The sequence below is a fragment of the Malania oleifera genome, chromosome 9, assembly GCF_029873635.1.
Source record: "Malania oleifera isolate guangnan ecotype guangnan chromosome 9, ASM2987363v1, whole genome shotgun sequence".
NCBI classification, from domain to species: domain Eukaryota; kingdom Viridiplantae; phylum Streptophyta; class Magnoliopsida; order Santalales; family Ximeniaceae; genus Malania; species Malania oleifera.
In genome coordinates, this window is record NC_080425.1 from 51,620,919 (window position 1) to 51,648,282 (window position 27,364).

The 27,364-nt window shown below is 37.3% G+C and overlaps 1 protein-coding gene across 2 annotated transcripts; it reads left to right on the top strand.

Moving 5' to 3' along the window:
• Window positions 1-412: 412 nt before the first annotated feature.
• Window positions 413-9,298, top strand: LOC131164800 (protein FAR1-RELATED SEQUENCE 11). 2 transcript variants are annotated; one of them, XM_058122262.1, is made up of 5 exons: window positions 413-476; window positions 3,417-3,531; window positions 4,199-5,194; window positions 5,648-6,091; window positions 8,362-9,298. In XM_058122262.1, exons 2-5 carry the CDS (start codon window positions 3,502-3,504, stop codon window positions 8,974-8,976), a joined length of 2,085 nt encoding a protein of 694 aa, XP_057978245.1. In that variant the 5' UTR covers window positions 413-476; window positions 3,417-3,501; the 3' UTR covers window positions 8,977-9,298. The 2 variants fall into 2 exon arrangements, with proteins under 2 accessions (XP_057978245.1, XP_057978246.1); XM_058122263.1 differs by lacking the exon at window positions 3,417-3,531 and having other exon boundaries at window positions 447-476.
• The last annotated feature ends 18,066 nt before the right edge of the window (window positions 9,299-27,364 follow it).

A 27,364-nucleotide genomic window follows, 5' to 3' on the forward strand; every position in this document is an offset into this window, starting at 1 on the left:
CAATGTGAGTCAGGTCATTTGAATGATAATAAGGTTGTTAACGTGACCGATTTATGAATGTTATTGATAGCGAGTGAATATTTATTTATTATTGTTTTAAAAAAAATTGTACGAAAATCAGGGCGTCACAATAAACGTAACTCCCGAATCTATAGTCAGACTGATTTTAATATATAAATTTTTAGTTTATTTCAAATTACCTTGTCACTAATATTTGTATTAACTATTAAGTAGTTTTTCTCAATAAATTATAATATTAGGTGTTTCTTTAATAGTTATAAATTTTTTTTTAAAAGTACGCAGGGGTGTTTGGACGCGGGCGTCACCTAAGCCTCCTCTCGCGTTGCAACCTGTTTGGAAACATAAAGGCGTTGGATAAGAAGCTGCGCACGATAGACGGAGGGGTTCTCTCACATCCCTGCGCAAATTAGGGTTCATCCGTAAGTCTTTTGTCCATCGTCCTGGATCCTCCAACGGTACCCATCTCTCTGCTCTCCTCTCTCTCAACCTATAAGTTATTTGATTATTTGCAAGTTGTTCTCTGCACATTTTCATGTTCTTCAGTGATTGTACTAGTCCCTTCGCGTGATTTCTACGAGTAATCCCTGAACGTGTTTTTGGTTTCTGATTTCTGATTAAAAAAAATCTATTGAAATAACATTTGATTTAGCTATTTTCCTCTTTTTGGTTGCAGTAAGACGTGAATTAGGTTAGTACATTTATGATCACAGAGATAACTACTTGAAATATGATTAGTTTTTAAGCTACATTATGGAGTTGGGATTTAGGTTTTGTTTTCAGTGGAGACCATATGTATGCATATGGTTGATATCCAAACAAAAGCAATTTGCACTCTGTTGCCCTATGTTTGGTTACTGAGAAAATGGAGGAAGAGAAAAGGGTTTGTACAATGTTTACGCTGAAATGGAATGGACTATGAGTATAATGAAGTGAAAAATTGTAGGAGGGACGTATAGAATTGAAGTGATCAATTCCATTCCATTGCATTCTTATGTACCGAACATTCTGTTAATATTCTGAATGCAATGTTAATATTTACTATTTCTTTGATTTTCAAAAAAGTGAAAAAAAAAGGTTGGCCAAAAGCTAAGCTTAACCAAGCTATACTGTATGAAGCTCTGACAATTGGGGCTTCATGTTCATTTGACATATCTTTCAGCACCAAATCTGGCTTTTCATTGATGTTTCTTGTTTCGTCGTAAGCTTGGATTTAAAAGAAGGGAGGTGCTTGAGCTCTTTCAGATCTGAAAACTACTGTATCTTAGTAGTTGCTTGTTGGTCTTGATTGAGCTTAACAGCTGTTTAAAGCCATTAAAAGAAAGTAGCTTCTTAAGAGCTTGTGGCAGAACTTGGTGTCATTTGCTTCCTCAAAGTTTGTCTTGTGTTCAGATCATGGAGTTCATATCCATTAAGCAAAAGGAATTGACAACATTGAAACATAATGTGAAAAAAAATAAAAATAAAAAATTGAAAGATAGTAAACATTGCATTAAGCAAAAGAAGAACTAAAAAAAGTAAGATAAAATTTTAATTTAATAAAAGACAGCAGTGAGGGTAAATTATGAGAAATATAGTGAATGACTGTTGACACTTATAAAAATGTTTCCCAATACATTCATTTGGAACACATTCAATTAGCCACACTGTTCACAAAAAAAGGAAAATAACGTAAATCTCACCCTTAGTGACAATGATATAAAAATATAGAAAAAATAAGGGATTTTTCAGAGAAAACCATCATACATTTTAATTCTTGAACACTAAATCCAGCAATCCAAATTTTTAATTCAATATTTTTCATATGACACATATTCTAAATGGCAAAATTTGGATAAAGTTCATTACATTCTTTTTGTTCCATTCTCTGATAAAAACCATGACATGCATATTGAAAAAAGAATTTTTTTCCCAAAATGTAGACCCTGCTTTTGTAGTTCAGAGTTAACATGGTGTTTTGATATTGAGGAGCAAGGCAAAAAAATACGAAAGGAATTTTATCTAGGTCATTTATTATTTTAATTATTAAAAGCAGCAAACTATCTTGTGTTAGTTCGATTTCAATCATTATTAATCTTCATGAGTAAGAAAATCTCTTTTTGAATTTAGAAATGCCTCAACATCCTCCCTTAAATTGCACTTTTTTTTATGCTCCCTTAATTACAATTTATTTTATTTTATTTTTTTTGCATATGCATCATTTTAGAGCATGTGCCACAAGCCTTCTCTTATACCACAAACTAGCATGCTTTGCAGTCTAGCTAACACTGGTTTTAACTGAAATATGTATTTGTATTTTCCCCTTTTTCTAGGTCTCATTGAATATGGGTTTTGGAGGAATAAATAAACACAACAAAACCAAGCCTTAGTCCCACTAGGTGAGGTTGGTTATATGAATCCTTTTCTACCAATTTATGCGATCATTGACCATTTCTTTTGATAAATTCAAGGATATTAAAACCTTAGTTACTATCTCTCAAGTTATTTTAGGTTTACCCCTACCCCTTCTACTGCCCCCTACAGTAATTAAGTCACTTTTCCTCACATGTGCACTATCTGGCCTACGTTGCAAGTGTCCATACCATTTGAGTCGTCATTCTCTTATCTTATCTTCTATAGGAGCTACACCTAACTTACCACGAATATGTTCATTTCTTAATTCATCTTTCAATGTTATACCACTCATCCGTCTAAGCATTCTCATCATGGCAACTTTTACTTTTTGGATATTATGTTTTTTTGTCGCCCAACATTCCGATCCATATAGCATAGCTGGTCTTATAGCTGTCCTATACAACCACTACTATTTTGTTTGGGAGGGGGGGGGGGGAGTGGTTGGGTTTTATGGAGCATTATTCCCAAAACATATGTGGTTCTAGAGATTCACTTGTACTCCTATTATGATTCATGGTGTGACGTTGCATTGGATCTAGTGCCTTTCAACTCAAAGTTGTGCTCACTTACATTGGCATTTTTTTTGAATTGTGATTCATTTTTTTTTTTCCTTTGTAGGGATAGTGAAATTTCACCAACAAAAGAGGATGATTGATGTGCAAGTTTATTAGATTGGGAGAAAAAAGTTTTAAAATTTTTTTTTTTTCAGACAAAGAATTAGGTTCCAGCCAATAGATTATAAATTATAGTTTTTACAAAATATTGACTATGCATTGATGTGAAAATCTATCTGTGATGCTACTCTCACCATTGAAAAATTATTGTGCTTTGTGGATGCATGCCTAAACACTTATTTAATACATACATAGTTATAGTTACATATATATGAATGCGTATACTTGCATACCCATTAATATACATAATTACATACAGTAGTATTCATGCATAAGAATGAAACAAAAATTGTACATGCAGCACTTCTAACATTATTCTTTCATCCTTAGGTCAGATGGGTTTGTTTGTGCTTAATGTCTATGATATTGAGAATCTGAGATTATTTTGGGAAATCCATTTGGATGCCATGGGATAATGCTAACATCTTTAAGCTTCTCGAATATGGTAAACTGTTGATTACTTAATTGTCTGTAAATTTTTTTTAAAAATTTTTTCTGTGAAATCTCTCTCTCTCTCTCTCTCTCTTTATAGGCTCCCCAAGTAAGTAGTTTAGGGTTTGAAAGTGTAAAATAAGTTGGCTTCACTGAATTCCTCATAAAATGGCAGCAAATGTTTATAATTGTTCATTAGTTGAACACCTTGAGCTCTTGCTGAAATGTTTTCTGCCACTTTGAATATTCAAGTTCCATTCTATGAATTATTTTTTGGAAAAAAAAAAACATTTCAGCTAAGCTGCAAATTCAAGCCATCATTTTCCTGCTAAGTTGTTAAATGCTGCATATCAATTTTGCCTGCTGATAATTTGATTTCATGGGTATGTCATGAAGAATGTAATTCTTGAAATGTGAGAGAAGAATAGGAGGAATTATGTACATGGACACTGCAAAATTCTGAACCATTGTTCATGTTTTAATGAGCATGGGGACTAACTCGTGTATTTTAACTATCCAACCTTTCTTTGCCTGCAAAAAGCTCAATGAATTCATTGAACATGGGAAAGCCTATTTATATGGTTTCATAATCATTTTTGGTATTTTATTTAATATTGGGTTTGAGAACAGTTACTGATTTTTTAGATGCCTGTGAAAATTGTTTTGACATGCGGTGTTAGGTTACGTGGAAGAATATAATGTCTGAAGACTCTGGGCATATGATGGTTGTTTACGATGATCCTTCAGACCAAAGATCTTTATCTGTTGAGGACACCAGTAGTGCAGAAGAGTCGCCAGATGAAACAAGGCTTTCACTAGAAACAACAAATGATGCAATTCCATATATTGGCCAAAAATTTGCTACCCATGATGCTGCATATGAATTCTACAGTGAATTTGCTAAGAGATGTGGTTTCTCAATCAGGCGCCACCGCACAGAGGGAAAAGATGGAGTTGGGAGAGGACTTACAAGGCGCTACTTTGTCTGCCATCGTGCAGGCAACACGCCTATCAAAACCTCAAATGAAAACAAACCCCAAAGAAACCGGAAATCCTCACGATGTGGATGCCAGGCTTATTTGAGAATTAGTAAGACAACTGAACTAGGAGCACCAGAATGGCGTGTCACTGGTTTTGCGAACCATCATAATCATGAACTCTTAGAACCAAACCAAGTTCGTTTTCTCCCTGCTTACCGCACCATATCAGATGCAGACAAGAGCCGAATCCTTATGTTTGCAAAAACAGGAATCTCGGTACAGCAAATGATGAGGCTCATGGAGCTTGAGAAGTGTGTGGAGCCTGGATATTTGCCTTTCACTGAGAAGGATGTAAGGAATTTACTTCAGTCATTCAGGAAAGTGGATCCAGAAGATGAAAGCATTGACTTGTTAAGAATGTGCAGAAACATTAAAGAAAAAGACCCAAATTTCAAATTTGAGTACACACTTGATTCAAACAACAGGTTAGAGAATATTGCCTGGTCATATGCCTCATCAATACAGTCATATGAGGTCTTTGGTGATGCAGTAGTGTTTGATACAACACATCGCTTGACTGCTTTTGATATGCCACTTGGGATATGGGTTGGGATGAATAATTATGGTATGCCTTGCTTCTTCGGTTGTGTGCTTTTGCGAGAGGAGAATTTGAGGTCATTCTCGTGGGCTTTGAAGGTAAAGGAATGAAGAAAATTTTTTTTTCCCTACATAAGAATTTTAATTTTTTCCCATTTAGTGTTGTAACTTGTATTGCATTAATGGCCGCTTTCTTAGATAGCTCAATTAATTGCCTACCTTGAAAGAAAGGGAACTGTGAACTTCAATTTGACCAGCTAGGACCAGCTGGCTGAGACAAACTGTTTTAGATGGTCAGAAATTGCTGAATCGGCTGATCTTGGCGTCTGCTTAAATTCTAGATGCCTTAGGAATATATGAACCATATTTTACATTTCCTAAGTTTTACTTATAGAATAATATTATATCACCACTGAGAATGTGCATAGTCAGGTTCGTTAAGGTCATTTATGTACAGGCGGGCACTTTTATGGGTTACGTCAATGCTGTTGTTCTGTTGTTTCACATATTTATTTGTTCATCGGCTGACTATTTATATGATAACTATTGAAGGCATTCTTGGGGTTCATGAATGGGAAGGCTCCACAAACAATATTGACTGACCAAAATATGTTCCTCAAAGAGGCTATAACCATGGAAATGCCAACTTCCAAACATGCTCTTTGCATTTGGCTAATTGTGGCAAAATTTCCATCCTGGTTTAATGCTGTTTTGGGGGAACGATATAATGAGTGGAAAGCTGAATTCTTTCGGCTTTATAATCTGGAGGCAATTGAGGACTTCGAGCTGGGGTGGAGGGACATGGTAAATTCCTTTGGGTTGCACAATAACAGGCATGTTGCAAACCTGTATGCCTTACGATCACTTTGGGCATCACCATACTTGAGAAGCCATTTCTTCGCGGGAATGACTACAACTGGCCAGTCAAAGTCAATTAATGCTTTCATTCAACGGTTTTTGAGTGCCCAAACTCGGCTAGCACACTTCATAGAACAAGTATGCCTTCTTGCCATTGCTATTCAGTTACACTGAGATGAGTACTTTTTAGAATGCTTAAAAGTGTTTGTGCATGTATGTACACATAATTATTGCAATTACAAGCCATGAGCAATTATGAATTGTTTATGTTGATTTAAATTTGAGCAACTTGTGTATTGAGGATCATAAATTTAATATTGGTTATATTTTTATCCTATGTATGATATCACTACTTTATCTGTAAATTTATATTGTGAGCGGGTTGGCAATGATATCAAGCTATCGGACACTCACCCTCATATGCAACCCCTTAAAGCAGATGAAGAGGCAAACAAATCAAACTTGAAGGGGTGCACAAATGCAAATAGAACAAAAGTGCACTGTGCTCATAACAAAGGAAGACACATATAACAAGACTTGAACCCAATATCTCTGGAAACTAGAGCTTTGGTACCATGCTACTTCACCACTTTACTTGGAAGTCAAAGCTATTAGACAGTAATCAAACAATGGCCATCAGATTATCCAACAATTCGTTATGTAGTTCCTCAAATCACCTATTTTACTTAACAATCCATCTTGTTGAATGGGAAATGTTTTGGATATTTTGTGGCATTATCTGTTGGATTTGAGAGTATTGATTGAGGATAAGACCAAGCAAGGTAGAAATTACAGCCCTCCTTTTTTAGCCTCCTTGTTTGTTTGTTTTCTTGCTTGTTTATTCTTCTATTTGTTGAACTTTTGCTAAGACAACCATTAAAAGGTCTTAGTTGAATCCTTTGAACTTAAGGTTGGCTTGGGTGGTAGAATCCTAACCCTACCGAAGTTTGGTTCGTCCTTGGGCTGAGGCTCTGGGAACTTGATTTGAACAGCTGTACTGTGTGTACCTTTATGCTTGTTTACTGTGACATTCCCATTAATATGAGAAGTCCTAATCCTATCTTTTAATACGTATTTTTTTTCTTAAGTAATTTGGTTTATTCTATATTAATTTTTAGACTTACTTCAAGTCGCCCATTGTGAAACATAATTTTGTGTTAGTAATGACTATTTTGACAAAAGGGTGTGTGAAGATGGCTGGCCTTGACTTAATGTTAAGGGGGTTACATCAAATCATGGAAAGTCTCTCCTAGCTTGGAGGTAAGACTGCATACATCATGCCTTCTAGACCTTGATGGCATTGGAGCCTTGTGCATTGGGTGTTATACTTTTCTATCTATTTGTACACGTGTGTATTTTTTTATTTTTTTATTTATTTTTCTTTTTCCAGTTGAGTTGGGAGCATGTGGCGTGGGGAGACTTTGGAGGGGAGGGGGGTGGGAATTGTTTCACCCCCCTACCAAACCAACTCTACATATTTCCCGCTTGAGCTAACACCTGCAAAACCTGAGGTTGGGGTTGGGCTTTCATAGCCTGTTCAACACTTACAGTTTGTGCTTGCTTTGCTCTGCAATTGGATCCATTTTCAACCTACCCAAGCTTAGGATAGAGGGGGTATAGGTCATGTTGCATTGGTTGGGGGTTGAGCAAACGCCTTTTTGGCATGTCCTGTCGACATTGTCATCTTACCAGACTATCCTTGCAGTGTGTTTTAGTTGGAACAAATCAATCATAACTGTTTTTCAATTATTATGAAAATCAAGATATGCTTTGCCATCTCTTTTATACTTGGGCACCTGTTGGGTTGGTATTCGGTAAACTCAGTTCTTTGCAACATCATTACCATCTTTTTTTCATATAATTTTAGAGATGGGCTATATGACCATGTTACAAATCCTGTGGTTAAGATTCTGTTGCTTTAGGTTAGGTTCAGCTATTAAACCTGGCTCTGTCAGATAAGTAAGAAGCTAAGCACCAGGAGTGAGCTTTAGAGGAATAAAACAACTATTCTCTACAAGCTTGAGCTTTCAAAGTAATCAGTTGTTCAGTTGTTCCACAGACCTCATCATTCACTTTTTTAGTTATTTTTAGTATTACTAGTATTATTATCTGTGGATCATTTTGGATTGTATTTATAGTACTTTTACTGCTTTATTGAGAGATTCTGGATGGTACATAAACAATATATATATATGGGTTTCAGACTGTAGATTATTGAGAATGTCCTCCAATTTGTGTCATCCTATTTTGATATTTTGGTAGATATGGAATTTGGGATATAGTATTATAGTTTATGAATCATTAATTTTGTGGTAGAATTTTCCTGTTCATGGATATAGTATTCTAGTATTAATTTTTGGGCACTTGGGGTTGCATTTTTTTTTTCTTGGCTTTGCTTTGCCTAAAAGGTAGCTGTTGCTGTGGATTTCAAAGATCAAACTGGAGAACAACAAACTATGCAACAGAATCTCCAAAACATTAGCCTAAAGACAGGTGCCCCCATGGAATCCCATGCTGCTGCAATCCTTACTCCCTTTGCCTTCTCAAAGCTCCAAGAACAGCTTGTTTTAGCTGCTCACTATGCTTCATTTCAAATGGAAGATGGTTTCCTTGTGAGACACCATACAAAATTGGAGGGTGGCCGGAAAGTGTATTGGGTTCCTCGAGAAGGCATCATAAGTTGCAGCTGCCATCAGTTTGAGTTTTCTGGAATTCTTTGCCGCCATGCCCTACGGGTTCTCTCAACTGGAAATTGCTTCCAAATTCCAGAAAGGTATCTTCCAGTCCGCTGGCGCCGTATTAGCACATCATCCACAAAACTCCTTCAAACTAGTCCAAGTGATCATGCTGAAAGAGTGCAGTTATTGCAGAGTATGGTATCAACTCTCATAACAGAATCTGCCAAGTCAAAGGAGAGGGTAGATATTGCAACCGAGCAAGTTTCAATGCTTTTAGCTCAGATTCGAGAGCAGCCTGTTTCCATGCAAGGTACAAGAGACACCCTCATCCATAGGAATTTCTAATTTGAGTTGGTATGAATCGCTTAACCTGGTTCTAGTTCTCATGGTAAGTGGAGAAAACACTAAAAATTTTGATGTGAACACAAGTGAATTTGTAGAGCGAGATTTAGGGTAATGATTTGCTCTTTATGGAGATTCTGAAGCTGGTTTGTCGGCTCAAATTCATTTCATGGCATTCTTTTACTTCTATTACATGCAATCATAGAAGGCATTGTCTATCTCAGACATTGTTGTACATTTTGAAAAGAATCTACTTGGAGTCTGATGTGTATATGGACAGGGAAAAAGTATTTTTGTTTATAGCTATATACATTTGCTTTGTCAATCAGGAAACCCAAAAAATATTTGCTAATGCTTGGTTGCGTTTGAAAGTCATGCAAGAATGCGTACATATACATGCACACCCGCTCTCCAAAAAACCCTGAGAAGCATGCATGTACTGCTGAGACATCAAAATTTTAGCAACTTGTTTAGATATCATTGTGGGAGTAATTGGACACCACATACCACCTGCCTGTGAAAATTCAAATAATAGGCGATTTTGTTGGCTAGAAATTTCTGTTTATGATTCCAAACTCATATCCATAGATGTGAAATTGCTTGCGATGGTTCTAAAAATTTCTGTCTTTAAGAACGGTTCATTGGCAGAGTCTTTTCTAGGGCCACTCTCGTGGATTGGAAGATCTTAATGAGTGGGGAACCTTTTGAATTTTGTGAATTCAATGGGGAAGGCTTTGAAAAAGAGCATAGGCGAAAGAGTTGGTCTCCTTTTAGATGATGTCTTCCTCCTTTTCATCGAAGATGGCTTATGAGAGTTCTTTTCCCATTTTTCTTATATTTAATTTTCAAGTGTCGTGTCCAACAACTGCATTTTTTAATAAAAAATTGTGGTCAGAATATGATAAACATCATTCTTAATTGTCCTTAGAATTTAGATGTTACTCTTTGAAATGGTTCCAAACATGGTTATTACTGCTTTTGCTTTTTATGGCTGCTTCTTGTGCATTTTTTTATCATGTTTTTATGTAGCAAAAGTTGGTTCAGATTGCACCATGCCTAGTACAAGCATCCAACCAAGCACTCATGAGAACTTCATTGTGGAAGCTGTTTCTGCTCTATGATTTACATTGTAATGGTCCAATGCAAAGCATGAACAAGGTGTGCTGTGCTTTTCATTCATGTAATGTTGCCAGCCTATCATCAGATCCGAGGGTGATGGCTATTGTATGATACATCACTCCTAGTTACGTTCCCCACCCATAACTCTCACAGAACTTGCTTTGTCCTTACCACCAAGTGCTGGTTTGAACTTTCAACATCTTTACTGGATTCCGCAGCTAGGCAAATGTATTCCAATTGATCTACAGCTTTTTGGTAGGAGTAAGACGTCATATTTTGCATAATGTTCTCCCTGAAGTATCATGATACTGGCTGAAGGCAAGGTACAGGTATATCTTTTTCCTATTTGGACATAATTGTGTTCTATATTTCACCAATAAGTTACGCTTCTGTATTGTTGCTTTTGTAACTCATCTGTGTCCTTTCCTTGGGACAAGTTCCCTTTTTGCAATGTACATATCCCCCCCTCCTTGCGTTTGTGCGAGTCATTCTAGCTAAGAATAACATTCAACATGCTCTTGAATTGTATACAAAGATTGAAAGGGGGAAAAATCCCTAGTTATGAATTCTTCCAGGAAATTGATAAGAAATTTGGTGCATTGAAACAAACCAGATTTGACTTGATGATCATGCAAGCTTTGTGTGTTAATGCAGCAGATCAATGAAATGCTGATGGAATGTTGTGAAATTATGATATCTGCAGTATGTGAATGCTATTTGTTTTTGTCTGTGATGTCAACGTGATTACAACTCATGTGGGAATTTAGTTCAAGTTAGTGGACGTGGATTCCAAATGATGAAAATCTCAGCGTTTCTAAAATTTTAGAGACTTTCGTCAACATTTAATTTTAGGAAATATTTATACTCTCCCTGGTTGCTTACTGTCAAATGACTATATAGAAAGATGCAGACCTCATAAAATTTATTCAAAAGATAAGAAATTTTTTTGAGGTATGCAAAAAATGCATGAACTTTTCCTGAAATTTTAAAAATTTTATAAATCTTGCTAAACATTTTACTTCAAAGATTCTAACACGCTCATAGTTACTTCACCATTGAATAGCCAAATGAAAATTTGGATGATGCACTAGGAAGGGGAAATTATGATTGTTTTACCTTTTTGTACCCTTCAACACAATTTTGTTTTGTTCATACGCTCTGAACTCGATGCGAGTTTAGGGTGCATCTTTCTATAAATATGTAATAAATATAAACTGTGGAAGTAAATAAAATTTCGAATATTTTTATACCAAAGTACTAATTAACTGTGTTACAAAAATATTTCTAATAATAAAATTGATATTCTTAAAAATTCCAAAATATAAAAACATCTCCAGTTAATACTATACTAGTATTTATTTTAAATTGTTTTCTCTAATCCCGTCTACGTGCTTGTTATGCCGCATTCTAATATGCTCCTCAATGCTATCTATAAAGTGGGAAATTAATTGGGTGGGATGACGCTTAGTAAGTAAGATAGATTATATCAGTGTGCGATCAAAATGAGTTTTAATGTTTCATAATTTGATACCATTAAACATTTAATATTATAACTTCAAGACTGCATTTGAAAGACTGTAAAATATATATAAATTTCTCACTTGCCTAGTAAAAATCTCTTAGGCCTTTTAATTGTAGGCCCTATTTCTCATATATATATATATATATATATATATATATATATATATATATATATATATATACATATTTGTTCTATAAAAATATTCTTTTACTCTGATATCACAATTGTAACTTTCCCTTTGGGGCTTAATGGTCGTGACAACAACGGGCACCTATCAAAGCACTTGCTACGAGTGGGGGACATTAGTTGCCCCAAACCAGCAAGCCTTCGCGGAGAGTCCTACTTCATCACAATCATTCATATGCGAGAGTTCCTAGGGATTGGGAGACATTAGTTGTCCCTTTGCTCTGATACCAACATAATTTCATTTTGAAAACATCTTTTAGACTTGTTAACTATAAGTCATGTTTATCCTAATGACTGGGTTGTGCGATTCGAAAACTATACTTAGCTGGTTGGCTAACCAATTAAATTAAACTGTAACTGTAAGGGAGATTTTTCCTATTAAGTTTTGATTCGGAACTAGGTGTACACTAAGGAGAAATCCACTGTTCTGTAAAACCATTCTGTAAATAATGGGGATCCACTTTATAAACTGTAAGCTACGGTATTAAGCATCTGTAACCCTATAATCTCTTAACCATAAAGGTTTTTAAAACATACTAATATAATTTATGCAATAAAAATAACATCATAAAAATCTCATCATTACTCATTATGAAACATGTAATAAAATAGCATTATAAAATCTCATCATTGCTTATTTATAAAATATGTGATAAAAATAAGCTCATGCCACACGATTTGCGTGGTAATAATTATTTATTGTTAATGTCGCGACGTCCCGAACGGACCGAGATGAATGAAAATGTATGATTTTGATTGTTGAGAAAAATTAGAATTGAAGTCGCCACTAATCTTTTAGTGTGGTTAGAACACTTGATTGCTATCCAATTAAGGGTAGAATCGGTCTGTGTTACCAAAGCAGGGATTGAGAGTTTGGTTACACAAGGGGAAGGTACGAGCACCTCCTACACGCCCGTTTTTACTAACGGTACCTAATTAATCAAAAATTATCCCATCAATTAAATTTAATAAGCCTTTGAAATTACTCCATTATAAAAATTGTGAAGAAATGTAAAATAAAAATACTATATAAGTATTCCCTCATAACCGGGATATAGGAAGCCTGAAAAACTCATATCTTTTTTTTGCAATCATAGGGATCAAAAAATTAAGAAAATATGTTACAAAATACACTTCTGACATTTTGAAATTTCATAGGATTTTTTTCTAAGTATGAAAATATAATTTTGGGAGGTTTTGGATTTTATTCGAGATGAAAAGTTACAAAAAATGAATTTTATGTCTCAAAAATAGTTTTCAAAAATTTTCCTGAATTTTTCAAATTTTTATGATTTTTTTCCATATTTTCCCCAAAATTTCAAATAGCTAATATAATATGAAAAATAAATAAAGAAAATAATAAAATACTAATATCATATTATAATACCACTATAATAATAGTATCATAACACATAAATACTAGTATATATAATGCTACTAAAATAATAATGCACATATATCACGGTATTAATAATAATATAGTATGATAATAATGTATCTTAACAAAACCCTAACAACAAATGATCAAAATCCCAATAATAAAACCATAATATTAACAATAAAGGAAACTTTTAATAACATGGCAAGAAATCATACCCTAAATGTAATATGGACAAATTTGGAAACATATAGGATATAATTATGGAAAGCCAAATTACTTCCACAATTGACATGTAAATATTGAGTATGGCCACCGAACAAGAAATATTAATATACAACCCTAAAAATCAACATGCTACATATTGAATACAATAATGATAACACCCTACAATGATGCAATAAAGACAACAAGAAACCTAAACCTAAAGATTAAATATTAAAATACATACCACAATATTCCCTCTATAATAATAATATTAAATATTTAATATGTACAAGAAAAACCTACATTTTAATATTAAATATTAATAAAAGCCCTATAATATGCATATTAACAATTAACGAAAATAAACATGAATGTTAAATATCCCAACAAAGATTTAAACACACATATTACAATGATAATGAAAATAATCTATAACAATAACAATAATAATAAAAAACACCACAAATAGTACAAAATAATAATAAATCACTAACACAATACACTACGATAATAATAGTTATTTAATATATACACGAATACAACAAAAATTTTAAATATGGGTATTAACATTACAACCTTTAAAATCATATGACAACAATATAAACCGCAAGTGTACAATAAATATCACAAAATATGAACATGGACATGAAATACTAAGACACATATTACCAACAAGATAAATCCTACAATACATTATAAACAAAATAATCATGGATTATCACAACAAATATACAAGAAATCAATAATAAAATAAAAAAGTATACATGCATGTGTGTGGGTTAGAGGCATGCATGGGGCTTACCGTGGGTGCTGCCGGAGATGCTGGCATTGTCGGAGTCGATGACAGGGCCTAGGCACGGTGACGGCGAACATCGGGAAGCGGCGGCTACTGTGACGGTGAGGGGGATGGACGACGGCAATGGTGACTGGGGCTGTGGAGGCCGGAGGCGGTCATGGATGGCTGCTGCTGCTGTGTGGGCGGAGGCTGTTGGAGGATCTCGCCGGGAGACGGCGACGGGAGCGAGCGACGGCGATGATGATGGGAGTGAGTGACGAGATGGGGCTGTGTGTGTGAGCTCCTCGTCAGTGGGTGATGTTTCTACTGACCGTGGGTATCTCGCGGCTTTGGGGCTGCTGATGAGTGGCTGGTGCTGGGTTGTGAGTGTGGTATAGTTGGGAGGCTCGGGGCCGGAGTTGCAGGCGAGGACGGAGAGGGAGGTTGTCTGCGTGTGGATGGTTGCTGCCAGAGGAACAAGTGGCCGTGAGGGATGGCCGGAGGTATTGCGGCCGTGGTGTGAGGGTGAAAGTGCAGTGGGTAAGAGAGTAGTCGGATGGTTGCGAGGCTGGATGGGTGAGAGTGAGGGTTAGAGTGTGAGAAGGAGGAAGGCTACTGCGTGAGTGGGTGAGGGGAGCTCACGACCGTTCTCTCTCTATTGGGCGAGTGAGAGTTTCCTCTTTTTTTTTATAGAAGAGGGAGGGGGAGAATAGGAATCCTGGGGTTGCCGCTCCCCTCACTTGAAGCACACACGCATGGTGTCGTTTTTTTATTTTAATTTTTTTTTAATTTTCTTACTAACATAAAGCCAAAAATAAAAATAAAGACTCGATCTAAAAATTTTCGGGACTCAATCAGAATTTCGAAAAATGAAAGACTCAACCTAAAATGTCCGGACTCAATTTTAAAATATAGGGACTCTAAAAATAAAATATTCAAATTTGAAAAATATTAGTAATCAATTTAAAATACCCAGGACTCGATTTAAGAACTGGGACTCAATTTAAAAATAATCGGGACTCGGTTTAAGGACTGAGATTCAATTTAAAATGTCGGGACTCATTTTAATACATTGGGACTCAATTGGAACCTCTCATCCCGGGATACAAAGTCAACTTCTTATTACGCCGGGTATTCTCATAAAGGTCTGGTTAAAATTGGAGTGTTTACAGCTGCCCCTCTTTATGGGTTTTGTTACTTCAAGATAACAGTAGGAACTTTCCTACATTATCTGTAGCAACAAACCTGTAAAGACAAAAGACACCTATTTTAGTTAGGTCATACAACTACTTATGACTTGCTGCGAATGTAATAATCCGAGCCACAGTGGATACAATGATCCGAGGCCAAATAATACAATGATGGTTTGATGTGAATGTAAGAATTCAAACCACGACGGATACTGTAATGACCTCAATTTCTTAATATGAAATGTAACCTAACAAATGGAAAAGTCGACCCGAACTCGTGGGTAACGGGGACACCTGTTAATCACAGCGAAAACTTAAGCAGTAGCAAACATAAAATCTAAATCATTCATCCATAAAACATAACACTAGAGTTTACTACAACATCATAAAGCTGTACTTTTATACATCCTCCAAAAACATCAAAATAACGCTAGGATCAAACACAAAGTAATCCTGATCCTAGTACAAAATCTTACCCTCCTAACGGGGTAATATCACTACTCAACAGCGGCCACGACCCGCCAGTCACTTAGGGTCTCCTGAAAAATTAATTAATGTTGGGGGTGAGACACATTTCAGTAAGAGAAAATAAACTAAATACAACTGTGTGACAACATGAATCAGGAAGTTCTACGGGGGTTATAGGGGCTTTCTCAATAGTCAAGTAAGGGAATAAACTAAAGCAGTTACTTTTTACGCAAATTAATATTACTTATGAGCAAATTGATTTCTTAAAAATATTTACGTTATTTGAATATTATGGAATAAATGCATGTTTAGGAAAAATACTGCTATTACATTGAAACGTGTATATATGTATGAGATGTTATAAAATTACGATTTTAGAATTAGAAGTATGATTTTATACAGCACGTGTGTGGCATGAATATTATTTTACGTGAAATGTAATATGATATGAAAGATTTTACGAGCAAAGCATGTTTTCAGGTATTATGAAAAGATGTGTTATATTACGATGATTTTGACGAATATATATGATAACTGATTTATTTTCAAAATGTATATATCTGAAATGATTTCGGCGCGAGACCGTATTTATGTTTTTGGCACGAGGCCGTATTTATGATTTCAGCGCGAGGCCGTATTATGTATGTTTTTAGCACGAGGCCATATTTATGATTTCGGCGCGAGGCCGTATTTATGAAAATGATTGGCATGAGTTGTTATTATATCATGTATTATATATTATCAGAACCCGGATGTTAGTTTAGTTTAGTTTCAGGAGTTCGGTACTTTAGCTATATGGAGATCAGATATCTACGTTCAGATTAGTGCTAACCATCCCATGAGGGGATGGGAGATGGATAGTCGATGTGACTTTCAGTAGAGTGTGGATGTCCACTTGGCAGTCTAAACCAAGGTGTGGCGGGCTCATCGTACTTACAGACATATTTGATTCGGCAGTGGTCGGCCAGCCATTGTCGGGTCCCACCTTTGGGCTGCACAACCCATCATGGGGGGTAGTACATGACATTAGTTAGCTATTCATCTTGGGTATGCTTTTAGTATTATCAGTTATAATAAATGTTTCACGTACGTTATGATTTATTAATAAATATGAAAGTATATGAGAATTTAGTAGGTTATGATGAATGTTTATCGATCTATGAAATGTACTATATATGTATAATTGTATTAAATATTCATGTTGCCACACAGCTGTATTTAGTTTATTTTACCTTCTGAGATGTGTCTCACCCCCAACATAATTAATTTTTCAGGCGACCCTGAGTGACTGACGAGTCGTGGCTGCCGTTGAGTAGTGATATTACCCCATTAGGAGGGTAAGATTTTGTACTAGGATCAGGATTACTTTGTGTTTGATCCTAGCGTTATTTTGATGTTTTTGGAGGATGTATAAAAGTATAGCTTTATGATGTTGTAGTAAACTCTGGTGTTATGTTTTATGGACGAATGATTTAGATTTTATGCTTGCTGCTGCTTAGGTTTCTGCTATAATTGACAGGTGTCCCCGTTACCCATGGGTTCGGGTCGACTTTTCCATTTGTTAGGTTACATTTCATATTAAGAAATTGAGGTCGTTACGGTTTGGTATCAGAGCCTAGGATACTAGGTTCTGTAGACTCTAGAGTGCAGCAGTAATAATACCAGAGTATATGATAAGAGAATTTGAGGTCTGGTTTTGTAGTCTAGATGCAAGACTTCCATGGTGGTTTGTGTGATTTTCTTGGGGTGACGATTTCAGGAAAGTCATTATAAACTATCGTCAGGTTGGGTATCTAGATTGCAGGAGTGAACCTTGAATTGAGATTAGGAGAGATGAATTAATTAGGAAAAAATAGCATATAAGTTGAGTGATACGTATAGAGAAGGAAGTTTGAGTTAAGTTACATGTTTTTTAGGATGGACCTTGGTGGCAATAGTGCCCATGCCAGTGGGAGTGAGGGTTCTGGACCCTCAGGCATTGCAAAAAGTGATTCAGATGCTATTTTATGCAGCGTGGCACAAAAGGTTATGACAGAAATTGCCAAGAGTTCAAAGGAACCGGGTGGTCCATCGGTAGGCCACGGTAGTTTGATTGGAAGTTTATAAAAATGAGTCCTCCGGCATTCTCAGGAGGGATAGACCCTGCAGTTTCTGAGAACTGGGTGCAGGAAATAGAGAAAATATTTACAGTGCTGCAGTGTTCAAAGGAGCAAAAGGTGTTGTTTGCCACCTATAGACTGACTGGGGATGCCGAGAGATGGTGGTCCGCAATGAGACTTTTAGAGTAGCAGAGGACTATACTTATGGAGATGACGTGGGAGCAGTTTAAAGAAATATTTTTTGACAGGTATTTTTCAGCCTCGTCTAGAGAGGCTAAGATTGAGGAGTTCCTGAATCTGAAGTAAGGATAGCTGTCAGTACAGCAGTACGCGATGAGGTTCATCGAGCTATCTCGCTTCGCCCCATACATCATTCCAGATGAGGTAAAGAAGGTACGACAGTTTGAAATAGGCCCGAGAAGAGAAATATACAAGCAGGTATCGATTCTGAAGTTGCAGGATTTTGCAGAACTAGTTGATAGAGCCACTTTAGAAGAAATTGGTGAACGGTTGGAAGCTGAGGAGCTGAGGCAGAAGAAGAGATCCATACCTTCTGGTTCCCAGCAAGGGGTTGGACGTGGTTCACGGAAGAGAGGTGGCTATTATAGAGATCAGAGAAGGGAGATCGAGAATCGCGGTATTCAGGGTGCACAGCCATCCCCAGCTTGCTTATTTTGCGGGAAGAGACACCTGGGGGAGTGTCGTGCTGGGCGAGGTGTCTGCTATAGGTGCGGGGAGTCAGGACATATGATGAGGGAGTGTTCTACGCAGGTTGGTGCTGCTCCTGCTCCTAGACTTGCACGAGGAGATAACTAGGCGTCATGTGGAGGCCAGCAGAGGAATATGGCCCTAGCCAGAGTTTTCGCTTTGATGCCGGGCGATGCTGAGGCGGCTGGCGACATGGTGACAGGTACTGTTAATGTGTTTTCATTTAAAGTTATTGCACTTTTTGATTCTGGTGCTTTGTGTCCTTGGGGTGTGTTAAATTATATAGGGCGAAAACACAATCATTAGATGTTGGGTTATTAGTGGCTACATCGATCGGATCAGCGGTGAGATTTGGTAGAGTACTACGGGGCTGTCCAGTTGATGTTCAGGGGAAGATTTTATCTACTGATTTGGTGGTGCTGGATATGCACGGGTTTGACATCATCTTTGGCATGGATTGACTAGCAGCTAATTCTGCTATTATAGACTGTCGTGCTAGAGAAGTGATATTCAGACCTCCAGGGAAACTAGAATTCAGATTTACAGGGTCACGAGTGCAATCTTTACCTTAGATGGTCTCAGCTGTTCAGGTGAGGAGACTGCTCTAAAATGGCTATCTGGGATTCGTGGCTTTTGTAAAGGAAATATTAGAAAATGAATTGAAACTTATTAATACGCCTGTGGTAAAAGAATTTACAGATGTATTTCTAGATGAATTACCAGGTTTGCTACCTGATCGTGAAGTAGATTTTCCCATTGATCTACTTCTAGGTACAACGTTGATTTCTAAAGCACCGTATCGAATGACGCCAGTAGAATTGGAAGAACTGAAAGATCAGTTGCAGGATTTGCTTAATATGGGTTTCATATGACCTAGTGTATCGCCGTGGGGAGCTCCAGTGTTGTTTGTAAAGAAGAAAGACAGGTCTATGAGGATGTGCATAGATTACAGAGAGATTAATAAAGTGACCATCAAGAACAAGTATCCTCTACCCCGTATCGACGATTTGTTTGACCAGCTCTAGGGTACACGGGTGTATTTGAAGATCGATCTCAAGTCAGGCTACCATCAGGTAAAGGTGAGAGTGAAAGATGTATCGAAGACGGCTTTTAGGACCAGATATGGGCATTATGAGTTTCTAGTTATGCCATTTGGTCTGATGAATGCTCCTGCGATATTTATGAATTTGATGAATAGGATTTTTCATCCATATTTAGATTAGTTCGTGGTTGTCTTTATTGATGATGTGCTGGTCTATTCGCGGAGCTATGAGGAGCATGAGATACATTTGAGGCAGGTTTTGCAGATGCTTAGAGAGAAGAAGTTGTATGCCAAATTTAGTAAATGTGACTTCTGGCTCAAAAAAGTTGTGTTTTTGGGACATGTTATCTCAGGAGATGGAATTTATGTAGATCCCAGTAAGATTGAGGCGGTAGTGAATTGAGCTAGACCGAGGAACATCTAGGAGATTGGGAGTTTTTTGGGATTAGCCAGTTATTATCGTCGTTTTTTCGAGGGGTTCTCATCTTTGTCAGGACCTTTGACATGACTGATGAAGAAGAATGCTAGATTTGAATGAGACGACAGCTATGAGCAGAGTTTTCAGGAGCTGAAGCAGAGGTTAGTTACAACGCTTGTATTGATCATCCCATTTGGGGGTGAGGGGTATACTATTTACAGTGATGCGTCCTTAAAGGGACTTGGCTGTGTGTTGATGTAGCATGGCAGGGTAGTGGTGTATGCGTCTAGATAGTTGAAAGAGTACGAAAAGAACTACCTTACCCATGATCTTGAATTAGCTGCAGTGGTACACGCATTGAAAATTTGGAGGCATTACCTATATGGCGAGCAGTGTGAGATTTTCTCTGATCACAAGAGTTTGAAGTATTTCTTCACTCAGAAGGAATTGAATATGAGGCAGAGAAGGTGGTTAGAGTTAATTAAAAATTTTGATTGTATTATCAGTTATCACCTAGGGAAAGAAAATGTGGTAGCCGATGCACTGAGCAGGAAGTTTAGAGAAATAGCGTTGGCAGCTATGAAGATCTAGCGTTCGATCATGATGGATCTAAAAAGACTCGGCATTGAATTGATAGAAAGTAATACTCTAATGTGTATCGCTAGCCTAGTGGTACAGCCTACTTTGCAGGAAAGAATTAGAGCTGCCCAAAAGGAAGATCCAGAGTTTGTAGAGGTGATGGACAGGGCGCAGAGTGGACAGGGAGAGGAATTCGACATTTCAGATGACGGAGCTTTACGATTCCGTTCCAGGCTATGTGTTCCTACTAATACTGACATTAGGAGGATGATTTTTGATGAGGCTCATAGATATTTATACATAGTTCATCCCGGTAGTATGAAAATGTACAGGGATCTGTGAGAGTTTTACTGGTGGAGTGGAATGAAAAGGGAGATTGCTGAGTACGTAGCCTAGTGTTTGCCGTGCCAGCAGGTAAAAGCTGAGCATCAGAGGCCAGCGGGTCAGTTGCAGCTGCTATTTATCCCAGAGTGGAAGTGGGATAATATTTCCATGGATTTTGTCTCAAGGTTGCCGATGACATCGCATGGCCAGAATGCGATTTAGGTGATAGTAGATCGGTTGACTAAGTCTGCCCATTTTCTCCCTATCAAGATCAGCTATTCCCTCAACCGATTGGCAGAGATTTACGTTCAGGAGATAGTTCGTTCTCATGGAGTGCCAGTATCCATAGTGTCAGATCGAGACCCGTGTTTCACGTCACGATTTTGGAGGAGCTTGCAGGAGGCTTTGGGGTCTAGTTATCATTTAGTACGACATTCCATCCTCAGTTAGACGGACAGACTGAGAGGACGATACAGACACTAGAAGATATGCTCCGTGCATGTGTATTAGATCTTGGGGGTAGCTGGACTCAATTCATGCCACTGGTAGAGTTCGCATATAATAACAATTACCAGTCCAGTATTGGCATGACACTGTTTGAGGCACTGTACAGTAGGAGATGTAGATCTCCTTTGTATTGAGACGAGATAGGTGAGCGGTGAGTTGTGGGACTAGAGCTGGTACAGCAGGCGTACGATAAGGTTCTGCTTATCAGGGAAAGAATCAGTGCAGCACAGAGCCGACAGAAGAGTTATGCCACAATCGCCGCAGGAATTTGGAGTTTGATGTCGATGGTCATGTATTTTTGAAGATAGCTCCATTAAAAGGAGTTATGAGATTTGGTAAGAAGGGTAAACTTAACCCTAGATTCATCGGTCCATTTGAGATTTTAGAGAAAGTGGGGCCGGTGGTGTACATGCTAACTTTACCACCTACATTATCCAGAATATACGACGTATTCCACGTATCTATGTTGAGGAAATACGTCCCAAATCCTTCTCATATTATCAGTTATGGTGAGTTAAAGCTCAGTGACTCGCTAGTCTATGAGGAGATACCAGTGCAGATTCTGGATAGAAAGGAACATGAATTATGTAATAAGAAGATTCTTTTGGTAAAATTTCTATGGAGGAATTATGCGATAGAATAGGCTTCTTGGGAACTCGAGGAACAAATCAAACAGAAATACCTGCAATTATTACAAGAAGTTTAAATGTAATTAGAAATGTGAGTAAATATGTAATGTTTCTTGTACAAGTACATGTAATGTTATAGGTAGTATGAGATATTTGGTTTTGGAAGAATTTTCTTTTAGTATATATAATCTTTCAGAATTTGAGTTGTAACCACTGTATTCCTCTGCCATAAGTGAGGGTAAGTAATAAAATCAGTAGATCGTTTTGCCAAAGGAATGATAAATTACATGAATAGTAAATTTCGAGGACGAAATTTTATAAGGAGGGGAGGATGTGACAACCCGAATAAAAAAATGGAATTTAGATGATAAAGAGGAAGGGAAATGAAACCAATAACAGAAGGAGGAAGTCAACATCACACTTTGGAAGGAATAACCGAGGAGGGGATCATTAGGGCTTCGTCGACGAATACAGGGGATTCGTCGACGAAGACTTAAGAGAATTCGTCGATGAAGAAATATCGAGAGGCATTTTGAGCCGATTGAATTTCATCGACGAGGACTGAATTTTGTCGATGAAATTAATGAAGGATTCATCGACGAATGACGTGGCTCGTCGACGAATCCAGTTCTATAAATAGAAAAATTCGGATTTTTAACTTCATTGTTAAGCAAACTTTTCCCTCTCTCTCTCTCTCTCTCTCTCTCTCTCTCTCTCTCTCTCTCTCTCTCTCATCAATTTTGGGTCAGATTTACGCCGGATCAATAATCCGAAGTCACCAAGATGCTCCTGGGTTGAGGTAAGACTTTTTAAGTTAAATTTGACTTTACGGTAGTTATAGAAAATGATGTACACATAAAAATACTGAAGTTTAGTACTGGGGATTTTCAGTTTCAGGGCATTGATCAGGAAGTTCTACAGAGGTTAGACAAGGATATTTTAGGGGCTTTCTTAGTAGCCAGGTAAGGGAATAAACAAAAATAGTTACTTTTTACGCAAATTAATATTACTTATGAGCAAATTGATTTCTTGAAAATATTTATGTTATTTGAATATTATGGAATAAATGCACGTTTGGGAAAAACACTGCTATTACGTTGAAATGTGTATATATGTATGAGATGTTAGAAAATTACGATTTTAGAATTAGAAGTATGATTTTATACAGCACGTGTGTGGCATGAATATTATTTTACGTGAAATGTAATATGATATGAAAGATTTTACGAGCAAAGCATGTTTTCAGGTATTATGAAAAGATGTGTTATGTTACGATGGTTTTGACGAATATATATGATAATTGATTTATTTTCAAAATGTATACACCTGAAATGATTTCGGCGCGAGGCTGTATTTATGTATGATTTCGGCGCGAGACCGTATTTTATGATTTCGGCAAGAGGCCGTATTTATGAAAATGATCGGCACGAGGCCGTTATTATATCATATATTATATGTTATTAGAACCTAGATGTTAGTTTAGTTCAATTTCAGGAGCTCGGTATCGTAACTATATGTAGATTAGATATCTACGTTCAGATTAGTGCAAACCATCCTACGAGGGGATGGGAGATGGATAGTCGATGTGACTTTCAGTAGAGTGTGGACGTCCACCTGGCAGTCCGGACAGGGTGTGGCGGGCTCATCATACTTACAGACATATTTGATTCGGCAGTGGTCGGCTATAACTATCGTAAAGTCTAATTTGGCTTAAGAAACCTTACCTCAATCTAGGGATGATTTCCAACTTGCTTTCACCAACGATCCGCTCCAGCAGATTTGAAGAGAACTTCCCCAGGAGTGTCGTGGTGACTTTGGATTGTCAATCCGGCGTAAATCTGGCCCAAAATCGATGAGAGAGAGAGAGAGAGAGAGAGAGGGCCGAAGGGGAGAGAGAGAGGGGAAAGTTTGCTTAACAATGAAGTTAAAAATCTGGATTTTTCTATTTATAGAAATGGATTCGCCGATGAGCCACGTCATTCGCCGACGAATCCTTCATTAATTTCGTAGATGAAATTCAGTCCTCGTCGATGAAATTCAGTCGGCTTAAAATGCCTCTCGGTATTTCTTCGTTGACGAATTCTCTTAAGCCTTTGTCGACGAATCCCTTGTATTCATCGACAAAGTTGACTTCCTTCTTCTGTTACTAGTTTCATTTCCCTTCCTCTTTATTATCTAAATTCCATTTTTTTATTCAGGTTGTCACAGATACAATGATCCAAACCAAAACAATATAATGAGTACTTTGGTGCGAAATCCTAAGTTTGGGAAAATGAGTACTCCACTAGGGAAGTCCAATCAGGTGTAGGGTCCTGAAATCCCAAATGCTAAAGCACATGAATGTGACTTGCACCGGGTTTAAGAATTCGAGCGCCGAAGCACATGAAAATGACTCGCACTGAATATAAGAATCCAGGCCAAAGTACTCGTGGATAATTTGCACTTAATGTAATAATCCAGGTCGAAGTACACAGGGTTGACGTGTACTGAATGTAAGAATCCATGATAAGTACAAAAGGGGTTGCACCAAATGTAAGAATTTGGGAGTCTTTGGTAGGTCACAAATGACTCAATTCAAACCGGGGTTGACTGTCCCGAATTTAGAGTAGGTAAAACAAAATATTCCTAGGTCAGTTGCCCTAGTTCCAAGGCAAATCACTTAATTCAAACTGGGGTCAGTTGCTCCAGTTTTAGATCTTAGCAAAAGAAGGATTGCTTAGACGAGGATGGTAAAGGATGTACAAAAGCCTATTCAATAAGACAAGTATGAATGCATGTTGCTACTTTGATGAAAACACATGTATGCATGATAATGATGCATGTTACATGATGTATAATGCAAAATTTTGAAAACCCAAATGCCGTAGCACGGGAGGACGACTTACACTTGGTTTGAGGACCCAAATGCCGAAGTTTATGGTGATGACTTGCACTGGGTTTAAGAACCTGGGTGTCGAAGTACATGGTGATGACTTGCACCGGGTTTGAGAACCTGGGTGTTGAAGCACATAGTGATGACTTGCACCGAATGTGAGAATCTGGGTGCCGAAGTACATAATAATGACTTGCACTAGGTTTGAGAACTTGGGTGCCGAAGTACATAGTGATGACTTGCATTGAGTTTTAGAACCTGAGTGCCGAAGTACATGTTGATAACTTGTATCGAATGTAAGAATCCGAGTGCCAAAGTACGTAATAATGACTTGCATTGGGTTCGAGAACCTAGGTGCCGAAGTACATGGTGATGACTTGCACCGGGTTTCAGAACTCGGGTACCAAAGTACATAATAATGACTTGCACCGAGTTTGAGAACCTGGGTGCCGAAGTACATGGTGATGACTTGCACCGAGTTTGAGAACCTAGGTGCCGAAGTATATGGTGATGACTTGCATCGGGTTTTAGAATCTGGGTACTGAAGCACATGGTGATGACTTGTACCAAATGTAAGAATCCGGGTGCCAGTACATAATAATGACTTGCACTGGGTTTGAGAACCTAGATGCCAAAGTACATAGTGATGACTTGCACCAGGTTTGAGAACCCAAGTGTCGAGGCACAATTTCAGAATAAATGATTCCATTTGTTCCTGGGGCCTGTTGCCCTAGTTTCAAAGTAGAAGAATCAATTTTTGCCTAGGGTTATCTGCCCCAGTTTCAGATATTAGCAAGACAATAATTGCTCAATCAAGGATTCTGAAGGGAGTTCAAAAACCTTTTCAACAAGACAACTATGTATGCATGACACTCTACTGCTATATGTATGCATGTTTCTACTTATGATGAGTATGCACTTGTTTCTTTTCTATGTAATAAATGAAATGTCTGATGATGCATGAATTTTCCTTTCCCTGTATACCCAATCTTTGATCTTGGTCATGTTTTCAAATTCCAATCCGATATAAAGGCACCTGATTGGCTCAACACGAAATCTGCCCTAGTTGCATTTATCTGCCACTGACTTTGGTCATGTTTTCAACTTCCACTTTGATATAAAGGCATCCAAATTGGCTCCACTGGAAATCATGAAATCTGCCCCAATTAAATGTATCTGAAACTGCTCATGGCCATGTTGTTAAATTCCACTTGAATAAGCAAATATCTGAATTGGTCTTCCTGAAACCCGACATGACATTTGCCTTAGTAAATTCATCTGTGACTGATTCTATCCCATTTAGCCTTTATCAAGGATATTCTTTGGACTGCATCCTTAATGTTTTAAAATAAATTTGAAATTTAAATAAATATGCACTTAATCTAATTGGGAATATGAATGGAATGCTTAAATTTTCTTGTTTTTACTTGCTTTTATGTGCTTTTTTAATAGGAAACAACTTTACTAGTACTTAGATGCTGATATAACTTTGCTGCTGGCTTAGAGAATTACATCAACGGAAAAACCCTCCTCTTTTCCTTTTTTTTTTTTATCGACATTCTAACCATAACTCCTCCACTATATCACCACTTAGAGATTCTTTCTTGCTTTGTATTCCATGAATTATTTCAAGCTTCCAGTCTTGAGTTATAACTATTGCCTCATTAAGTAGTTTGATCAATATTCCAATCTCAGGGTGGATTTTAAGACATGGGACAAAATGTAGGCTTAGGATTTAGGTTTCAACAAGAACAAGGAAACTAAAACTCAAAAATCCCTTCCCCGAATGATACCTTTTGCCACAGTTTGGAGCGAAGCATTTGTAGAATATTGACCGAACTTGTTATTTGAACAAGCTGCCTTCATACCTTTTCAGGACCAGGTCATTACGTAGTTCAGACTCAACATCGAGTCTGACAATTCATTTGATACAACAATATATACCAATCTAGTCAGGACTTTCATTTGGACCGTTATGCAGGCTAGGGGTTTAGGTTAAAGAAGAAAAGGGTTAGATAAGGCTCAAAATTGTCGATTTTATTAAGGGTAACATTGGTCAAAGATCACATATGAAGTATGCCCCATTATTTTCCTTTTTTCTTCTTCCTTTTTTTTTTCTTTTTTTTTTCTATTTTTTTCTTCTTCTTCTTTTACTACACCTTTTTCTTTTCTTTTTACGAAGGAATCTTAACTCCCTTTTTTATTTGGACTTCATTTGTGACTGATCTTTTTAAAACTACCCCAGTGTGGGGTGTGATCCTTTGACGGGTTAATCAATAATTGAATTTTTCAGGCTCAAAAAGGCTAGCGAGGGGCTTATTTTTCTTTTGAATTTCTTGCTGGTGGCAGAAAAATGGCTTGCATCATT

What these genes read in the sequence shown, in the direction of transcription:
- LOC131164800 (XM_058122262.1), top strand. Translation starts at nt 3,502, where the DNA reads ATGCTAACATCTTTAAGCTTCTCGAATATG. An exon ending in CATTCTCGTGGGCTTTGAAG is followed by an intron (nt 5,195 to 5,647) that starts GTAAAGGAATGA and finishes TAACTATTGAAG; the next exon opens with GCATTCTTGGGGTTCATGAA. An exon ending in TAGCACACTTCATAGAACAA is followed by an intron (nt 6,092 to 8,361) that starts GTATGCCTTCTT and finishes TTTGCCTAAAAG; the next exon opens with GTAGCTGTTGCTGTGGATTT.